The sequence below is a fragment of the Octopus sinensis genome, linkage group LG13 (genome assembly GCF_006345805.1).
Source record: "Octopus sinensis linkage group LG13, ASM634580v1, whole genome shotgun sequence".
Lineage (NCBI taxonomy): Eukaryota > Metazoa > Mollusca > Cephalopoda > Octopoda > Octopodidae > Octopus > Octopus sinensis.
The window spans coordinates 54862612-54885748 of NC_043009.1; the positions used below are offsets into that span (position 1 = coordinate 54862612).

The 23137-nt window shown below is 37.4% G+C and overlaps 1 protein-coding gene across 4 annotated transcripts in view; it reads right to left on the reverse strand.

Annotated features, from left to right (window-relative positions):
• LOC115218551 (myotubularin-related protein 6) overlaps positions 1-23137 on the reverse strand; it is a 244786-nt gene that overhangs the window by 53013 nt on the left and 168636 nt on the right. For all 4 annotated transcript variants that reach the window (XM_029788434.2, XM_029788431.2, XM_029788433.2 and 1 more), the window contains exons 3-4: positions 22579-22741; positions 10122-10276 (exon numbers count right to left, since the gene is read on the reverse strand). In XM_029788434.2, coding sequence (XP_029644294.1) covers positions 10122-10276; positions 22579-22741 — 318 coding nt within the window. The remainder of the gene's footprint in view (positions 1-10121; positions 10277-22578; positions 22742-23137) is intronic.

Consider the following 23137-nt stretch of genomic DNA (forward strand, 5'->3'; position numbering starts at 1 on the left):
AGCTGTCCCTCTTGGATAAATAAACTTGTAATTAGTGGTGGGGGGATATCTATTACAGTTAGTGTAACATCACAACTGTCAATTATAAAGTATTAAACTTCTAATGGGAATTAGAACAGTCAACATATAATTCAGCAATAATTAACCTTCCACGTGCAGGAGGAAGAAAAAGAGGAGGAGAGTAATGATGATGAGAAAGAAAAGGTAGTGGTGGTAGCAGTGGTGACAGTAGTGGTGGTAGCAGCTGCAGCAGTGGTGATATTTAATATTTACACACACACACACACACATGAATATATATCATCATCAATTTTACATTTGTTTCTTCATGCTGGTAAGAGTCAAATGGACTGTCATGGTTGGAGTCAGCTTTCATGCCGGTGGCACGTAAAAAGCACCATCCGTTCGTGGCCGTTGCCAGCCCCGCCTGGCCCCCGTGCCAGTGACACATAAAAAGCACCATCCGATCGTGGCCATTTGCCAGATTCGTCTGGCACCTGTGCCGGTGGCACGTAAAAAGCACCCACTACACTCATGGAGTGGTTGGCGTTAGGAAGGGCATCCAGCCGTAGAAACATTGCCAGATCAGACTGGGCCTGGTGCAGCCTTCTGGCTTCCCAGACCCCAGTTACACCGTCCAACCCATGCCAGCATGGAAAGCGGACGCTAAACGATGATGATGATGATGATTACTGCTATACTAGATGGGCCATAGAACACGTGCTGCTTATATAATCCATATTTTTTTACATGGTTTCTACAGATAAATGGACAGATGTTCTGCCTGTCAACAACCACTTTTCAGGATGTAATTTATAATGGCACCAACACTAGAGGGATTGTCGTTCCCCAGCAAGACAAAAAGTCTGCTCTATACTGTCTTGTTTTCTGTGAATAGTAAAGAGAGTACTAAAGGATGGTCAGAGTGTGAGGATAACACAAGACTATAATTTTGGTAATAAAGTAATAGCTGTCAGTCATGAGTCAACAAAAAAACCCTCTATGCAGTCGCTCAATTTGTTAGAAACAGCAACCAGATGTTCTTGTATCTACATCCATTCAAAGCCTCACTGTGACTCTGGTTTTATTCTAGACAAAAGAATCTTCAAACTGTTATAGTAGTGAACGAACAAAGGTTTTATTGGAAGTAGCAGGACATGGAAGAGTTTTTCTTTTCTTTTCTTTTCTTTATTTTTTTGTTTTTATTTTTAGAATTGTTGTAGCTGACGTGAATGATTTAGGTGTGTGCCAATATGTGGTTAAGAAGTTCACTTCCCAATCATGTGGTCTTGGGTTCAGTCCCACTGCACAGAACCAGAAGCAAGTGTCTTCTGACATAGCACCAGGTCAACAAAAACCTTGTTAGTGGATTTAGTACAAGGAAACTGAAAGAAACCCATTATATCTGCGTGTGTGTGTACATATATATCCCTGATTTGACATCATGTGATTATTGTAAATGAGCATCACTGTCATACAAGCCTTGCTGTCCAGAGAAAGAAAGAGACAGACAGACAGACAGAAGAGAGTGGTGTGAGAAGAAATACTGACTCATGTTTAATTTTTTTTTGACCTGAAGCAATGAAGGCAATGTGAACTCAGAGCATATAGGGCCAGAATGAATATCCTAAAGCATTTTATTCATGCTCTAATATGCGTAATATATGTACATAGGTGTGTGTGTGTACATTACATGCAAACAGAAGAGAGAGATTGTTAGATAATTATGTTGACAGAATGCTAGGCAGATAAAATATGAGTTCAATGAAATCAATTATTTGTGCGTGTGCTCACACACATACACTTACATATGTATGTTTGCATGCATACACATGCACACATGAGAGAGAGGGGGGAAGGGGTTGACAATTTTTTTTACTAAATTTTGTTTTTCCCCAGTGAAGAACGTACCAATCAACATAAACCAGTGATTAGTGACATCAGGGTAATAGCTAGATGGATCTGGACAAGATGATGTACAGAAGGAGAGTATAAAATTTGAAAGATTCCTCAGTTTGGTCAGATGTAGATTCAAAGATGTATTGATGCATATATCATATGTTAAAGTATAGAAGCCTTACAATAATTACTATAAGACATGTTGAAGGCCACAGACTAAAATTTGTGGAAAGAGAAAGGAGGTCCCAGTCAAGTGGAATGTGACAGGATGATGAAAAGTTATAAAAGATAAGAAAACAGGCTTGGAAAAATGGAAGAAAAAGGGAGAGGGAGCTATGGGTTATTTTGATGACTTCTTCATTGTCGCCAAAACTGATTGGGACAGGGCAGCAATATGTTTTGGCAGGGGTGTGGTGGCAGGAGTGATTTAAATTTTAAAGTAAAATCTTCCATCAAGGTTTTATGTTGATTTAAGTTCCGAGTGCCAGTTCAGTATCAACAAAGTTGTTATGTAGAGATCTTCATTGTTAGGTAGCTAGAAGAGAAACTAGATGTCAGGTATAAATAGCAAGGGAAGAAGTAGAAATTAAGGGCTCATACATGAGAATTATAGGCATGAGGTATGCAGAGATTGCAAAGCAGTGTGTCTGTATAAATCAGGATACTGTGGGTGGAGTATTCATGTAATGATTACAGTGCACTTGCCATTGACATTAATAAGAAGGGGTGGGTTGTGGAAATACTGTTACAAGGGGTTACTGAGTGAGGAGAATTCATGGTAGAATGAAGAATTGCTTCATGTGAGATCCAACAGAGGAGCAAGTTATTGAAATCAACAGGTATATGATCAAAATGGCCATGAAGGACATGAAGTAAGGGAAAGCAACCAGATCATCAGGGTTTGTTCTATCCTTCATCTTTTACTAGTTTCAATCATTGGACTGTGGCCATACTGGGGCTCTACCTTGAAGGGTTTAGTTGAACAAATCAAACCCAGTACTTACTTTTCAAGTCTGGTACTTATCTCAAACAAATTAGCACCATTTGTCAAGTAGTTGTGAGGGACAAACACAAATACATATGATGGGCTTCCACACAGTTTCCATCTACCAAATTCACTCACAAGGCACAGGTTGGCATAAGGCTATTGTAGAAGACACTTGCCTATGGTACCACACAGTGAAACTGAATCTGAAGCTATGTCTTGGCAATGCAATGGAAAATGGAAATAGCTGGTAGAGTATGATATGCACTATTCATTCACATATTCAATCAGGTAGTACAGAAAGATGTTATACCCAATGCCCGCCATTGCAGAAAATTCATCAGTCACTACTTCCATTTTCCCAAATAATGTAGCCCATTCAAATGTAAAATTATGGTGATGGTACACACAAAGCCATTTAATTAATTAATATAAGTGTGCATATACACACATATATGTATAGTGTAACATATATAATACATAATATGTATTATATATAATATATATATAAATGTAATATAAATTATATAATATCACATATAAATATATATATAATTGAGGTAGGGGTTGTAATATATATATATATATATATATGATGATAAAATGATATATTTACAAATACACAATGTTGGAATGAAATAGGATAATTGATTTGATAGAAAGGAGATAGACAAGGTGGGCATAGGCACACAAAAATACAACACATGTACACACATGTATATGCACACACACACACACACGTAAACAGAATCACAGAAATACACACATAAGCACATACCCATACATTGTGTATAGGAAAGATCAATAGGAATAGAGAATAAACAAAGATAGAGATAGAGAGGGGGGAAGAGAGAAGAGGGATATATAAAACAAATGAAAGAGAGAGAGAGAGACTTGTAGCATGTGTATGTGTGTGTAGAAGTGGACAAATAAATATATCTATCATATAGGAAAACTGACATTTTTACTGATGCTTGTTTTTCATCTGCACCATTGTCACCACCACCACCACCACCACCACTACCACCATCACCATCATCATCATCATCAGTGTTATAATTAGTGACAAAAGATGAGTACAGACTTATTGTCTGGAATGGCAAATAGTGAGAGAATGCCACTGCTGTCTTGATTTGATTTTATGAAAATATTTCTGTCCTGTAACATTATAAGCCATGACAATATAAGTCACACAGTGGGCATGGCGGGGGGTGGTGGGTGAAAACTGGAAAACTCAATACAGAGATGGCTGGATGCTTGAGGAAGGGAATAGGTAGGATAGATGTGTGTGTGTGTGTGTGTGTGCATATATATATATATACACACACGCACACACACAAACACACACACACACACAAACACACACACACACACACACAAACATATTTTTATATTTCCCCCATTGTATATTAACTTCTCCAAACCTCTCGCCTAAAGTCATCTTTCTCCCTCCAATTTCACTTTTTAGCTCAGCAGGGTCTTTGATCTTGCAAGAAACAAGGGGACCTCAGTAATGCTGGTGCTATACTCAGTTGAGTGGATGCTATACTCAGTTGAGTGGTTGGCAAATCAAGCAGATGCAACACAGTGCCGAGACGACTCTTCAGTTTAGTCATGAGCAAGGCAACATCTATAGTACTGGTGCAACTTAGAAATACACCCACCACATATTGTAAAGTGATTGATGTTAGGAAGGGCACCCAGTTGAAGAAACCATACCAAAACTGAGACAGTGTGGCAAAAATGTGGTCCTCTAATGCATCAGATCCTGTCCAACTGTTCAAATCCTGCCAACAAGGGAAGTGGACATAAGAAAAACTTATGACAATATATACATGTAACATATGGTATAATTATAAACATGGCTGTGTGGTTAGGGAGCTTGCTTCCTAGCTACATGGTTTCGGGTTCAGTCCCACTGCATGGCACTTTGGGTAGGTCTCTTCCACTATAGCACCGAGCCGACCGGAGCTTTGTGATTGAATTCGGTAGGTGGAAGTTACTGCCGTGTGTGTATATGTGCGTATAGCTGCTCAGTGCCTCTCCGAAAGAGAGAGAGAGGGCAAATTTTAGCCATTTCTCCGCAGACTGAAAAAAATGATGAACAATCTTAATCACTTTTCGAATCTTATTGGGTTCTCATCAGAGGCGTCTACATCATTCTGACATACTCCAGAGAAACAAGCAGCCAAACTGTCTATATACTCTCTTTTTTCTCCTTACTCTTTTACTTGTTTCAGTCATTTGACTGCAGCCATGCTGGAGCACCGCCTTTAGTCGAGCAAATCAACCCCGAGACTTATTCTTTGTAAGCCCAGTACTTATTCTATCGGCCTCTTTTTGCTGAACCGCTAAGTGACGGGGACGTAAACACACCACCATCGGTTGTCAAGCAATGCTAGGAGGACAAACACAGACACACAAACACACACATATATATATATATAATATATATATATATACGACAGGCTTCTTTCAGTTTCCGTCTACCAAATCCAGTCACAAGGCATTGGTCAGCCCGGGGCTATAGCAGAAGACACTTGCCCAAGATGCCACGCAGTGGGACTGAACCCGGAACCATGTGGCTGGTTAGCAAGCTACTTACCACACAGCCACACCTGCGCCTATATACTCAACATATTTCTATTTAATTGTTTCAGTCAAAGGATTACAATTATGTTGGAGAACCACCTTGAAGTATTTCAGCTGACTAAATCAGCTCCAGTGATTCTTTTTTTTTCTCTTGGCAAACCATTAAGTTATGGAGACAGATATAAATCAACACAGTAGTGACAGAAAAACACAAATACAAAGATATAAACATCATGTGATTGTGTGTCTGTGTGCATGCATATATACATATATACGTACATATGTACGTACATACATACATATAAATAAATGAAAATGAGTTAAGAGAGGCCAAGAGCATGTGCTTGAACAACAAAGACAACGATGTATTAAATACCATTACAAAATCTTTGATGGGTTCTACTTCAAAGCCATTGAAGCATGGCAGGGCCTTGTATTCTGCTTTGTCTAACTGATTTAGTTCAATGAAGCATCTAAAAAAAGATGTGATATAATGTATTTTTCTTTCTACTTGTTAATGATGCAGACGTGCCTAGGTGCAGGCATGGCTGTGGAGTTAAGATGCTTGCTTCTCAACCATGTGGTCTTGAGATCAATCCTGCTGTACAGCACCTTCAGCAAGTGTCTTCTACAACAGCTCATGGGATTCTTGTGAGTGGATTTGATAGAAACTGAAAGAATCCCATGATGTGTGTGTATTTCACTGTGCTTGTGTGCACCTTTGCATAGAGATCATGTGATTGGTTGCAAATGAGCACGCACCATAGTCATACAAGCAAGGTTGTTCACCTCCAGTCTTCTGCAGAAAACGTGTCTAGCCAAGGGGAAGTATTACCCAGCTTGGAAACAGGTAAGGGCTGGCAAGAGGAAGAGCATCCCACCATTGAAAATCTGCCTCAACAAATTCCGTCTGATGCATGCAAGTATGGAAAAGTGGGCATTGAAACAATGATGATGATGATGGTGGTGGTGTATAGGCATAGGAGTGGTTGTGTGGTATGTAGCTTGCTTACAAACTACATGGTTCCGGGTTCAGTTCCACTGCGTAGCACCTTGGGCAAGTATCTTCTACTATAGCCTCAGGCCGACCAAAGCCTTGTGAGTGGATTTGGTAGACAGGAACTGAAAGAAGCCCATCATATATATATATATATATATATATATATATATATATATATATGTGTGTGTGTATATGTTTGTATGTCTGTGTTTGTCCCCCCAACATCGCTTGACAACTGATGCTGGTGTGTTTACGTCCCCGTAACTTCGCGGTTCGGTGAAAGAGAATGATAGAATAAGTACTAGGTTTACAAAGAATAAGTCCTGGGGTCAATTTGCTCGACTAAAAGGCAGTGCTCCAGCATGGCCACAGTCAAATGACTGAAACAAGTAAAAGAGTAAAGAGTATGATATCAGTGTTGTGTTGTACGCATATCTATGGAGAGTCCATGGAGAGTATGTCAGACCACTTCAAGACATTCAGCATGATGATTCTGTATGAATTTAAAGTTGGTACAAGTCGGAATATAGTAGGTTGTTTCTACTAGGGTCAGAGTAACACTTCTGATATCATTGCAGTTATTTCAGTAGTGGTAACCATGCCAACAGCAGCAGAAATAGTATTTGTAGAAGCAAAATTAAACAACACAACAACAACAAAAGCTGCAATGACATCAACAATAACAGCAGGAACAATATTATGTAACCAATGACAGACAGTCACAATCTCTGCAATAGTGACATTGGTAACATAAATGATACAAGACTGCCAGTAGTAGTAGTAGTAGTAGTAGTAGTAGTGGTGGTGGTGGTGGTGGTGGTGGTGGTGGTGGTGGTGGTGGTAGTAGTAGTAGTAGTAGCTGCAGCAGTGGGTGGAGGTGATAGTAGTAGTAGTGGTAGTGATATGGTGGTGATGGTAGTAGCAGTGGTAGTGGTAGCAGTCGAAATAGTAGTTGTGTTGTTGATGGTGGTGGTAGTGGTGGTGGTGATGGAGCTAATATAGCAACAATATCACCATCATCATCATCATCATCATCATACATTACACAATCGCAATATCATCATCATCATCATTTGCTGCAATGGTAGCAAAATATTGTCACTACTGTTGCCAACAATAGCAGAAACACAAACCAACACAGGAGACTCTATATCACTAGACCTGCTAGAAATAGCAGCTGTCTATCAAATCACATTTTACTATCTTGAAAATGGGTATGTTGGATATCATGGTCCTGGGTTCCCAGCACACAGGACAAAGATGAGATGGTCGTGGTTGGAATTCCTTTGATCAAAGGTCTATTTGATCAGGTATGACCTAAGCCTAAACAATTACAACAACATCAGAAATAGTGTAGCCAGTGAGAGAGCTTGTATATGGTTACTCAAGTGCTAGAAATAGCTACCAACTAATCTACATCGACCTTGATCACACCCTAATGCCTGAAAGAAAGGAAGGATATATTGGATAATTTCATCATGAGTGTAAGGATGTGGTTAAGAAGTTCACTTTGCAACCACATGGTTTCAGGTTCAGTCCCACTGTGTGGCACCTTGGGCAAGTGCTTTCTGCTATAACCTTAGGCTAACAAATGCCTTGTGAGTAAATTTGGTAGATGGAAACCGTGTAGAAGCCCATTGTGTGTGTGAGAGAGAGACAGAGAAAGTGTGTGTATGTGTGTGTGTGTATGCATGCAAGCACAAACATCTATCTTTGTGTTTATCTCTTACCAATTTGACAATCAGTGTTGGTTTGTTTACATCCCTGTAACTTAGTGGTTTGACAAAAAGACATTGACAGAATAAGTACTAGACTTTAAATAAGCATTGCGGGGGTGGAAGTGTCAATTTAATTGACTAATCCCTGCAAAGCAATGCTCTAGCATGGCTTTGCAATTGAATGACTGAAATAAGTAAAAAAAAAAAAAAATATATGCAAAAAAATTATTTGTGGTTGGAACATCTTTTGGTCATAGGTCTGTCAGATCAGGGTTGACCTGGGGTTAAACAAATACAACAAAAGAAACAGTATTGTAACCTCCAAATGATCATCACCATCAATATTACCATCATCATCAACAGCAGCAGAAACATAAGCAAAAAATTACTTTTTTTTCTTTTTAGGCATAGGTGCAAATATGGTTCATAGGCACAAGCATGGCTCATAGGCGCTACCATGGCTCATAGGCACAAGCATGGCTCATAGGCACAAGCATGGCTCATAGGCGCTACCATGGCTCATAGGCACAAGCATGGCTCATAGGTGCAAGTATGGCTCATAGGTACAAGCATGGCTCATAGGTGCAAGCATGGCTCATAGGTACAAGCATGGCTCATAGGTACAAGCATGGCTCATAGGTACAAGCATGGCTCATAGGTGCAAGCATGGCTCATAGGTACAAGCATGGCTCATAGGTACAAGCATGGCTCATAGGTACAAGCATGGCTCATAGGTGCAAGCATGGCTCATAGGTACAAGCATGGCTCATAGGTACAAGCATGGCTCATAGGTGCAAGCATGGCTCATAGGTGCAAGCATGGCTCATAGGTACAAGCATGGCTCATAGGTACAAGCATGGCTCATAGGCACAAGCATGGCTCATAGGTGCAAGTATGGCTCATAGGTACAAGCATGGCTCATAGGTACAAGCATGGCTCATAGGTACAAGCATGGCTCATAGGTACAAGCATGGCTCATAGGCACAAGCATGGCTCATAGGTGCAAGTATGGCTCATAGGTACAAGCATGGCTCATAGGTACAAGCATGGCTCATAGGTACAAGCATGGCTCATAGGCACAAGCATGGCTCATAGGTACAAGCATGGCTCATAGGTGCAAGCATGGCTCATAGGTGCAAGCATGACAGCATGGTCAAAAGGCTTGCTTTGCATCCAAATGGTTTCAAGTTCAGTTTCACAACATGACATCTTGGGCAAGTGTCTTCTGTTATAGCCCTAGGCTGACCAATGCCTTGTGAGTAAATCTGGTAGATGGAAACTCATGTATATACGAATGTTTGTGTGTTTGCCTCACCCCCACTCCCACCACCATCACGTGACAACTGGTGTTGGTTTGTTTACATCCCCATAATTTAACAATTTGTCAAAAGAGACTGATAGAATAAGTACCAGACTTGATAAGTAGTAGGGGTTTTGTCTTGAAAATTACTTGGCGACCCTGTTGGCACTGGTATTGGTGCCACGTAAAAAGCACTGGTGCTGGTTCCATGGAAAAAGCACTAGTGCAGGTGTCATGTGAAAAGTGCTGGTGCCACCTAAAAAGCACCAGTGATGGTGCCATGTAAAAAACACCCAGTACACTCTGTAAAGTGGTTGGCATTAGGAAGGGTATCCAACCACAGAAACCATAGCAAAACAGATAATGGAACCTGGTACAGCCCCTGGCCTAACCAGTTCTCATCAAATTGTCCAACCCATACCGGCATGGAAAATGGATGTTTGACGATGATGATGATAGGGATGATTCGTTTGACTAAACAGTTCAAAGCAGTGTTCCAGAATATCCACAGTCCTATGACTGAAACAAGTAAAAGACGAGATGATGAAACTCTAAACCAAGAGGAAGAGGAAAAGATGAAAAACAAAGTTAACAGAGATTGACTTAGAGTGAAATTGAAATACTGACCTCATAATCTTTGTTGATGTTAGTCAGTACCCATTTATTGTTTGGTACATCCATACGGTCATACTCCATTCGGAAATTGAACATTTCCCATCCATGATTTTGTGGCATGCCTTCATTAATTTTGAATTGGAATGCATACAAATCTTCCAGACTCGCTGCAGAGGAAAATTAAAAAAAAAAAAAGAAAAATAAGTAGGATTCAATTCAATTAGGAGACAGAACAGATAATGGACAGTAAAAAATATAATGATTATTATAATAATAATAATAATAATAATAATAATAATTCTTTCTAATTTTAGCACAAAACCAGGAATTTTAGGGGGAAGTCAATTACATCAGTCCCAGTGTTCAACTGCTACTTATTTTATTGACCCTGAAAGGTCAAAAGGCAAAGATGACCTCAATGGAATTTGAACTCAGAATGTAAAGAACCAGAAGAAATACTGCAAAGCAGTTTTTCCAGTGCTCTAATGATTTTCACAGTTCACTGCCTTAATGATAGTAATAATAATAATAATAATGTATAATGGTTTCTAATATAAATACAAGGTCAAACCATTTGCTTGAGAAAGATTATGTAGTTTTGTTAAACTGACATCAGTAATTGACTGCAGAGTGTTTTAAGAATTCTTTGAAGGATAAAAGGCGACAATTGATTTTGGTGAGGTTTGAACATGGAATCTGAAATAACAGACTAAATACCAATTCTGTCAATCAAACACTTTTAATTTTAACTGTTTTTAACATAAGCACAACGCTACAAATTTTGGAAAGAAGGTAGTAATCAATTAAATCAACCCCAGTATTTGACTGATAGCTTATTATATTTGACTCCCCCAAGAGAGGATGAAAAGCAATGTTGGCCTCCATGAGATTTGAACTCAGAGCCTTAATACTGATAAGAATTGTACAGTTACTATATTGACATATGGTACATCTTAATTATTTTAAACCTCTCCAGGTCTGAAAAGAGCCAATTTCTTCAAGAGAGAAAGAGAAAGAAGTCAATCTAGTGTTAGAATGATATTTTATTTATTGATCCTGAAGGTAAAAATTGACTTCAGTGGAGTTTGAACTTGGAATTGTAGAAGAGAGCTAGAATGAATACGGCAAGGCATCCTATCCACTACTCTAATAACAGCTAATTCACTGTATGTGAGTGTGTTACATATGTGCATGCATGCTTCAGTTAAATATATGACAACAGATTTTGTTAGCAAAATTAATGATTAACAGTTTTAGTGGTATCTAACCAACATAAAAATGTACAACCATTACCAAATCAAAAATCACAATAAAAGGGGGGAAAAAAAGAAGAAAAAAGAAGAAATAATAAACTACTTCTCACTCTTTAAACAATTCTGCCCCCTCTAGAAATAGCAACCTATCCATCTAATTGCATATACACACAGACATACACACACATTTTATTATATCTGAAAAATGGCTTTTGTAGTTATACATGTTTGTTTCAATACACGACAAGAGTTATATTTTATATTGACACTGTATTGTCTTGTTTAGTTTTTTCCTAATCAATGAGATATAAATGAAGTTTACTGCTTGTAATTCACTTGCCATCAACAAAAATGAAGGTAAGGATATTGTTGTGTTGTGTTGTATTGTTTTTAAAAAAATGAGGGAAAAAACCCCCCCACTGTATGATGATATATAAATTAGTTTGATATTAGATATAGATAAACATATGTAGGTGGCATCCCTCAGTGTTGCAGAAAATGATGGAAAGTGCCAGAGGGGTGGAATGAAATAAATTGGGCGTGGCAATTTGGCATGGCTGACTGGACACTGAACTTGTTTTGGCAACAGTAGTTTTTGGCACTAGAGGCAAACACACACACACACATGCAGACATGCAGAGTGAGAAACAGATTACAATTTACTTATTGAATACAACTGACATAAGCACCTTCCCACTCGTCATACACATAAAGAGGAACATACTCATAGAGAGAGAGAGAGACAGACAGACAGAGAGTAAAAGAACGGGAGAGAGCAAGGAGGGGGAAGAGAGAGAGAGAGAGAGAGAGAGAGAGAGAGAGTGAATGAAGGAAACATTAAAGCAAGTGCCAAAACATCTCATACCTTCTATGGTGTCAGGAGGAAGACAAAGAGCAACTTCAGAAATGATTGTGAAGTCCAATCCTTGAACGATCAACCTTGGCCATGCCTCTGTGAGTGTATGTGTGTGTGTGTGTGTGTGTGCACACACTCACACATACGCACACACACAACATGGTGTGTGCATTTTCATAGAAAAGATTTTGTCGCAAAAGGATTAATGTCACCCACCTACCCACCCCTGCACACAGGCACTGCAAGATCATAAGAGTGCTTATTAACGGTTTGTGCATGCCAACAGTGCTCTACAAGTGTATAAGTGAAAGCTGTATTTTGTATATTTGGTTATGTCATACCTTTGGAACAAAAATATAATTTTGGAGAGAGAGATGGGGAGCGGGAGAAAAAAAAAGAAGAAAAAAGTGAGAGGGGGAAATAGAGTGTGCTTGGCAAAGTTTTCCCAAAACAGGTTGAAAAGAACTGCAAGCACATCTTTTCACAGGTTGTTTTACAGTGCTAATATGGGCTCTGATGCATTAAATATAAAATTGCCTATCACATGGTGTGTGTGTGTGTAATATGAGCTCTGTGCATGATGAATTAAAACACACACATTGATTCTACACACTGGTATTGTGAGTATGAATGTACTGAGATCTTCAATATTTTTATATTAAAATGTGGACAGACACACACACACACACACACACATACATGCAGACAGCCACATGCATGTGCATGCACACACATACACGCTGAATTTCTTTGATCACATATGCTGGCTTCGAAATATATAAGATTAAAAGTGTTTGTTTTTCTTCCAAGCTAACAATAACAAATATATTATACCTATGTTGTTGTTGCTGTAGTTGTTGTTCACTTTATGGTGATGTATTTTTTTAAAAAAAGTTTTTCCTTTGAGAATGAAAGTGCTGAGATGATGATGATGATTATAGAGATGATGAAGACATTATTAAGAATGATCATGTTAGTGACGATGATGCCAACCAACACCGATCATGATTTCAAAGAACATGAATCTGCAGATGATTTATAGTCAGAAAATTCTAGCAATTTATTATCATCACATGTTTTAGCAGCAGAAGCATTCGGAGAAGAAACGAAACAACAGAGAATGGCTCTGTGTAGAATGGTGTAACTGTAAGGCTTTACAGAAAAATATCTTAGATCTGAAACTGCCTGAAGATGGAAGCTAGCTATAAACAAGAAACATAGCTTTGTCATCATAATCATCATTTTAACGTCTACTTTTCCATCCTTGCATGGGTTGAACACAGTTTGTTGAAGCAGAGTTTCTATGGCTTCAACAAACTCTGTTCGATTCACACAACCAAGGCAAAGTGGACATTACAGCTATGATGATGATGATGATGAAGCTATGTTTCTTCCTTATAGCTGGCTTTCATCTTCAGGCAATTTCAGATCTGAGATATTTTTTCCTAAAGCCTTATTGTTACACCATTCTACGTAGAGTCATTCCTATTGTCAACCCTCACATGTTTCCAAGTGAAATGATAGTTCCATATAACCAAATAATCTTTACACAAAAGACTGGAAATGAAGGACACTGCCTGCAAGGCAGTAACACTCATCTACAACTATTATGCAATGTCAAAATACACACAAACACACACACAGAGTTTACTGTTCCATTTTTGGTAGGACCGATAAAAAAAAAAAAAAAAAAAAAAAAAAGGATTCCATCCATCAAAAGAAGCAATTATCATTTAATACACAAAGCACTGAAGGTGGTGAGCTGGCACAGTCATTAAGCACACCAGGTAAAATGCTTAATGGCATTTTATCTGTCTTTATTTTCTGAGTTCAAAATCTGCCATTGGTGACTTTGTCTTTCATCCTTTCGAGGTTGATAAAATAAGTACCAGTGGAGCGCTAGGGTTGACTTGCCCCTTTCTCCAGTTTATTGGGTTTGTGCCAAAATTTGAAACCAATACACAAAGGACTTAAATGTGAGCTGCTATAAGTAGTCACATACACACACACAGTAGTCATACACACACACACATACACATTTATATATGGAAGGGGTAGACCCAGGAAGATGTGGAACGAAATGGTGAGAGAGGATCTTCAGATGCCAAGTCTCACTAAGGAAACGACAAGGGACCAGGAGATGTGGCGATTTTCTGCACTTGATAAGACTCAAGCTAAGTAAAAAATACAGGCCCATTCTTCCAGGTACCATTGCCAATTAAAAAGAACCCATGCCAGGGCTGCATTAATACACCTCTGCTGGTGGGACATAAAAAGCACCCAGTATACTCTGTTCAGTGGTTGGCATTAGAAAGGGAACCCAGCCATAGAAACCATACCTGAAAAAGACAGGTGGAGTCTGGACAACTCCCTATAAGCCAGCTCCATGTAAAACTGCCCAACCCATGCCAGCATGGAAAGAGGATATTAAACAATTATGATGATCATCATCATCGTTTAACGACTGCTTTCTATGCTAGCATGGGATGGACGATTTGACTGAGGACTGGCGAACCAGATGTCTGCACCAGACTCCAATCTGATCTGGCAGACTTTCTACGGCTGGATGTCCTTCCTAACGCCAACCACTCCGAGAGTGTAGTGGGTGCTTTTACGTGCCACTGGCACGAGGGCCAGTCAAGTGGTACTGGCAACGGCCACACTCAAATGGTGCTTTTTATGTGCTACCTGCACAGGAGCCAGTCCAGCGGCACTGGCAACGACCTCGCTTGAATGATGATAATGATATATATATATATATAGTTTACATCTTAAATAGAAACTTTCAGAGACATGAAATTAATCATCTTTAACAGTGAAAATCATAGATAATAAAGTATAAATATTGAGTTAAAAACATACACAATTATAGCTGGTGAGTTATTACACTAGTAGTGACTATAAAATAGATGACTCAAAAAATAAGAATTATCAAGAATATATTATATGCATATATGCTTGTTTGTGTGTGTGTGTGTGTAGATAGATAGACAGATAGATAGATTGGTATGTAAGTAGGTATGTGTGTGTGTATTCTTACATGGATATAATAAATATACACATAAATGTCTTCTGCAAAATAAATTATATATCATTATTTTGACTTCAATTACTTTACACAGCAATATGTACATTACATTTCTCACTTTCCTTATCTTCCTTTCAATCGTTTTTCTCTTCTCTTGGTTCTTTATGGCATTATGAAAACCAAAAATTTGATTAGAAATCATTGGAGCAGCCATTGTATATGCTTTGTTCCATTCTGTTATAAAACATATCTTCATACTTTCGAAGAAGAAGAAAAAAAAAACAGAAACAAAAGGCTCTAAAAAAAAACTAAAATAAAATAAACAAGTCTCTAATTAAATGATTTTGCAGATGAAAGTGGAGAATCACTTTTCCTGTTTTTACCAAGAAAATTCTTTCTCGTACAGCTGATTTTGGATATAATATGGTTTCCAAGTCTGTGTTTTATGATGTTCACGAAAGAATAAACAAGAGAGAAGTGAGGCATGCTGATTCTTCCAATACAGTGTTCGATATTCAATTTCCATCAAATGCTAACATAAATTTCTCTAATTGGCTATTATAGCCAAGAATTGCCCACCAGTTCCTCTTGCAGTTCATTGGGTCCTGTGCTCATATTGAATTTATTTAGTTTGCATAAGATTCCATTACTTTCTGTCGCTACAATATATATATATATATATATATATATATATATACATATATATATTTATACATATATATTATATACATAATATATATATACATATATATATATATACATATAATATATATATATATAACATATATATATATATACATATTATATATATACATATATATATATAACATATATATATATAACATATATATATAATACATATATACATATATATATATACATATATATATACATACATATATAATACATATATATATACAACATATATACATACATATATATTATACATACATATATACATACATATACTATATACATATATATATACATATAATATATATACATATAATATATATACATATATATATATATATAATATATATATACATATATTATATATACATATATATATATATATACATATAATATATATATACATACATATATATATATACATACATATACATATATACATACTATACATATATATATATACATATATATATATATACATACATATACATATATATATATATATATATATATACATATATATATATATACATACATATATATACATACATATAATATACATACATATATATATACATACATATATATATACATACATATATATATACATACATTATATATACATACATATATATATACATACATATATATACATACATATATATATACATACATATATATACATACATATATATATATATATATATATATATATAGATGTATAGAGAGAGAGAGAGAGAAACACACATACACACACCTGTTGTAACAGTCGTTATTGAATAAAAATAAGAGTACCTAATACAACCATTGACAATAATAATGATAATACATGCTATAGAGTGTATCATACATGCACACATCATCATTTATGTTCCATGTTATTTAAGGACTGTACTGAAATCCAATCTCAGCCTTAACATGGTTTCCACAGTTGGATGCGTTTGTCAACCACTTTACAGAGTGTAGTGGGTGCATTTTTTGTAATACATGCACTTGTTGGAAGATAAGACCATCTCAAACCAAGTGGGGGTGTAGTATTGAGAGAGGTGGCTTTGTGTCTGATGTTGAGAGGTTAAAGTATGATAGAGAGATAGGAACAGGTGTCCTGCTGTAGAAGAGATACATGGCTAGCTGGAAAGGAAGAAAAATTGGTGAAGATGAGGTGTCAGGTTACAAGAAGGAAAAATATAAGAGAGAACAAGGACAGAGGATCAGGAATGGGTGGATGGTTAAGTCTGTAAGTGTCTAAAAGGAGAGTGGAGATGGTTAGAGGTGAAGATAGTGAATGGTGACATCAGGTGGAGGTGTGGTCAACTGTAACTCTCAGTTTGGGGGAGGAGTAAATAGGAATAGAAGTGGGTTTAGGAAGGGGAGGTGAACAAGTAACAGTATATAAAGAGGAGTTGATGGGCAACAATATAAAACTAAGATATATGAGAAACAGGGAGATGATATAAAGTGCTGAAGTGGGGAAGTTGGAGGTATGTAGGGGTGGATGCAGTGAGTGACAAAGGTAGGTAGGTGTGTGTGTGTGGGGGGGGATCCATCTATGGTAGATATTAAAGGGTGTTCATGGAAAAGGGGCATTCACTAGAAAAATAAAACAGTAAGGTATGACATTGAGAAAATGGGGTGGTTGACAAGGGAGGTGGTTCAAAGGAGATGGGGTATCTATGAACACAAAAGGGGGAAGAACTATATCCAGTTCTGTTTTCATATTAATTGCAGCAGCTGAATAAATAGTATTACAGCTAGAAGAGTTATGGAAGGATGGGGAAGGCTTGGTAAGGAAAGCTTGGGTGTGGGGACATAGGCATAAATGATATGCTTTTAGAATCTTGTTTTTCACTGAGACAGTTGGGTCTTCTTAAGCATAGTAAATTGTCAATCATCTCAGTGCTTTGCCAACTGTGAGGTTCAACAAACCGAGGTTGGTCCAGACAACCTCATCCCATGTCTTCCTGGCTCTCTTTCCTTAACAGGTTCCAACCACATTTAGCAATCATGACTTTTTCATGCAGCTGTCCTCATACATACGCATCCTTATACATGAACACACCAGTGCCCTACATCTCATGCTTCTTATACCCAATTTTGTTCCCATCACATTTGCACTTTGTCATACATGCACTCTGACATTGCACATCCAGCAGAGCATGCCAGCTTTATTTCCTTTCTAGTCTTTGCATCTTCTCAGCATAAATGAGCCATGTTTCATGACCATAGAGCATTGCAGTTCATGTGCATGTATAATAATGCTTACATATGATGCATCATACAATTTGCTTTCACTCTGAGAGAGTGAAAAGCACTTGTTACTACCAGAGGTAACAGCTCTCTATACTTTCTCAGCCAATTCTTATTCCAGCAACTATACATATGCATGAATGTACATTTATGTAAATGTATGTATATTCCATATATGTATATATATATATATATATATATATATATACAAATATGAGAGAGAGTCCACTATGTGGACGCTCTTACGTTAAAGATAGATCCGCAAGGGTCTCAACCACTAAGAATTGTTCTCAAGAAAAATTTAGCACACTATGAACGTAAGCGAGGACAAATGAAAAATAACAAAAATATAGATTAACCCCATACAATTGTTTCACTGTTAATAAATTATGCAATTTTACTTATACAATTAATCTACAGATCATCAGTGAGGTTCGTCATAAAATATAATTTGTCGATATTAACACGAGGTCAAAAATACAAGTAGTTCGGCCTATTATATTCGCAGATATATTCAAATGCCCTCGTTCTAGCGTACCAAATATATATATATATATATATATATATATATATATAAAAATTATGTATATATATATACGTATATATGCGTGTACACATATGTGTGTGGTGTGTGTGTGTGTGCATGCACACACACTATGTATGTAACTCATTCTCTCCAGTTTCATTCCCTCTTAGTTTTCTCCTCCCTATCACTATAGAGTTTTATACATATGTACGTCCATACAAACATATCTATACATGCATACATATGTGTGTGTGTGTGTGCATGTGTGTGTGCGTATTACTTTTAATTGACAGAAATTACAAAGTAACTCTAGGGTTGAGAATTTTGTGCATGGCACCAACCAAAAGTTTGATGAATGCCATACACGAAATGTATGTACTGATGTTTTGAGTTCTATCTATCCTGTTTGTACCATCAAACCTCCCCATCTCTCTCTCCCTGATTTTTCCTACAGCATTCTCTCAGCTTCTTTCTCTCCATTACTATTTATCAAGCTCTCACTCTATTTCTCTCTCATCCTTATTATCTTCATCGGTTTCTTACATTTTTCAGCTTTGTCAAAACAATGTTGTTTACAAAAGCTGAAAGCCTGCAATAATAGCTGGAAGATTTTCCTTAAACAATAAAAGACCACCGCAGAAACCAAATCGCTCATCTACCCATCCACCAATCAACTGCATTGAATATAAAATAATGCACACAATAAATGGCAGGAAGATGAAGTGATGTGATTAATTAAAGGCAATTGTTCTATCTCTGCTTTCAGCAAATGAATGAGGAAGAAAGAGGTAAGGAAAGTGGGGGAAAGATGGAAGAGAGTCAAGGGTGATTAGAGAGATCTTCAGAGATGGGGAAGAGGAAAAGGCAGCTTCTAGCAGAGGAGCTGTTGACAATGTATATCTATCTATACACAAAGGCCATCCTATTTTTATTTTCAGATTATCATTTTATCTTTTCTTTATCTTTTACTTGCAAAAGTCATTGAACTGCAGCCACACTGCAGTACCACAATGAAGGGTTTTGTCAAAGGTCAACTCCAGTACTCTTTTTGTTTTTCTTTTAACTCTTTCGCATTTAAACAGGCCACATTTGGCCCGAATATGCTACCTGCTTTATGTCGTAACCAACCAGATCCAGCCTATCACACTTACCCTTCAATGCCATTATAAAATATACCATCACATCATCAAAATTTTCAAACTGCAAAATAACGCATGATTAACTAAAAACAATATGAATGAAAAGGCATTACATTTTAAAGAATAATCTGAATGCTAAAGGGTTAAAGTCTGATGCTTATTCTATCAATCTCTTTTGCCAAAACCACTAAGTTATGGAGAACACAAGAAAGGAAGGAAGGAAGAAAGAGAAGTGAGGAGGGAGGGGAGAGAAGAGAGTAGGAAGAGGAAAGACAGAGAGGATGAAGGAGAGAGAGAGAGAGGAGGAAGAGGAGAGATGAGGAGATGGGCTAGGAGAAGAGGAAGAGAAAAGAGAGAGGAAGCTGAGAAAGAGATAAGTGGTAGGGAAGGACATAAACACAAGACACACAGAAATACAAACACATACACATGATGGGATTCCACACAGTTTCCTTCTACCAAATTCACTTACAAGACATTGATTAGCCCAGGGCTATGGTAGAAGTTTCTTGCCGAAGGTGCCACATAATGGATCTGAACCTGAAATCATGTAGCAGCAAAGTAAGCTTCTTAACCACACAGCCGTGCCCATGGCTACTGTAATGATTACATTATCCAAAAGTATTCTCACATTTTCAACCCTTTAGCATTGAGATTACTTTGTCAAATGTAATGTTTATATATTCACATTATTTTGAATTACTATGCATTATCTTGTAACTTTCAGATTTCAATGCGATTGCTTATTTTCGGAATGACATTGTTGGCTAGGTGTGAGAGTCTGGATCTGGCCAGTTTGAACATAAAACAGGAGAAATATTTGGGCAAGATATGGTTGGTTTAAATACTAACGGGTTAAATACAAACAGTAGGATGTAAATTCTGAGATATTTTGCTATTATTTCTAGCTGGTTGAGTAGCCATGCACTTACTCCCTCAACTACTTATCTATTCACTGACTGGATTGGAGTGTTACTGTCATAGAAAGAAATATTGTGACTATAAACAGTTTGTTTACTACCACCAAAGACAATGTCGTGGCTACGAAAAGGACTGTTAACTGTCACAGAGACAATGCTGTGGCTATAAACAGTTCATTTAATGTAATCAGAAACAGCATCGTGACCATGAACAGTTTGTTTACTGTTATCAGAGGTGGTGTTGTAACCATAAACAGTTTTTCTGCAGTCATTGGAGGCAGTGTAGTGACAATAAACAAAACAGTTTAGTGTTATTTGAGGCAGTGTTAGAGTCATTCATAACTATAAACAGGACAGGTAACCCTCATTCACTGACTCATCTACCAGGCTGTAAAGAAACAACAGAAGCAGATAATTGCTAGACTACAATAAAACACTGTCTTTAAATCCTGTCTTTATATGAACAAGCTAGTGAGATATGTATTTTGGGAGATTTATTTGAATCAGAAACACTATCTGTTTCTTTATTACCCACAAGGGGCTAAACATAGAGGGGACAAACAAGGACAGGCAAACAGATTAAGTTGATTACATTGACCCCAGTGCGTAACTGGTACTTAATTTATCGACCCGGAAAGGATGAAAGGCAAAGTCGACCTTGGCGGAATTTGAACTCAGAACGTAACGCCAGATGAAATACGGCTACACATTTCGCCCGGCGTGCTAACGGTTCTGCCAGCTCGCACCACCAACAAAAACAACACTTTAACGTTCACAAGGGCCAGACAGAATCTGTTTGGTAGATCTACAGCCAGATGCCCTTCTGGTCACCAACCTTCATCCGTTTCCTATTAAGGTAATATTTTCCAATGATCAGACAGATTTGTATGGAAGATCGAAAACAAAGAACAGCACTTGTATGATGAAAGAGAAGAATAAGTAGTGAGCTTTGTTGTACACCTTTCTTCCACCAGGATCTTTTACATGAACAAATTGCCTTAATCTCGACTCTACTCTCACCTTCTTTTATGTTTCTCTGAATAATTCTTGAGACAATCAATTTCTTTGATATCAACAAATACAAAGTGAGGTTGTTTGTTCAGTATTCTTTGCAAATTACTGAATTAGCAGCAATTATGGATCCATATTCTAGAACAAACTCAAACTACAATCTATCTCAATAGCATCCAGTACTAGCTTGTCGATGGTTCACTACGCCATAACACCTTGATTGTTCTGCTTACGTGAAAGAAAGAAAGAAAGGAAGGAAGGAAGGAAGGAAAGGAAGGAAGGAAGGAAGGAAGGAAAGAAAGAAAAAAAGAAAAAAGGAAGAGAGAGCGAGAGAAAGAGAAAGAGAGAAAGAGAGAATGAGAGAGAGAGAGAGAGAAAGAAAAAAAGAGAGAGAAGTGAGGAGGGAGAGGAGAGAAGAGAGTAAGAAGAGGAAAGACAGGGAGAGGAGGCAGGAGAGAGATAGTTGGAGAGGAGGAAGAAAAGAGATGAGGAAAGGAGCTAGGAGAAGAGGAAGAGAAAAGAGAGAGGAAGCTGAGAAAGAGACAGACTGACAGAAACAAAAACTCTGTGTGTGTGTGTGTGTGTTGTTTGTGTGTGTGTGTGTGTGTGTGTGTGTGTGTTTGTGTGTGTGTGTGTGAATAGTATGAGCATGACTGTTTTATATGTGCATATGTGCATACAAGTGTGCATGCATCTACTTCTGTACATATGCGTCTATGCACTCGTGCACCTGTAATCATACGAGAGAGAGAGAGAGAGTTTGAGTGTGAGTAAAAATCAGAGGAAATTAACTCACCTGGCTGTGAAAGTTTAAGAAGAGATGTATAAACATCTTGACAGTCTCTTTCACGTGGGACGATAAATGTGATGGCCATAAAGTTTTTGTATTTGATGTAAAGTGGGCTCCCCGCTGTCGTTATAGGATGTTTCTCTACACTTCCTATGTACATGTGAAGGATCTGAAAAAAAAAACAAGAAAAACATCATTACTAATGATGATGATGATAATAATAATAAGTGTATTGCACACATCCTATGCAGAACACTTTCCATACAATAACCATCAGAGCATCACAACAAATTACAGCACATACCCAAGGCACACAGAGCTGCGCTCGGTAGTGAAGTGAAAGCACGCTATAAAAATAAAACTACTGAATAATAATAATAATAATGATAATAATAATACTGATGATGATGATAAGAATATATGATTACAAACAGTAGTGATGATGATAACAAAATTACAGTAGTAATACTAACAATCATAAGAATAAAAAGTACTAAAAGCAATGATGATGATGACAGTAATAGTGGTGGTGATGGTGAAGATGATGACAACAACAGTGATAATA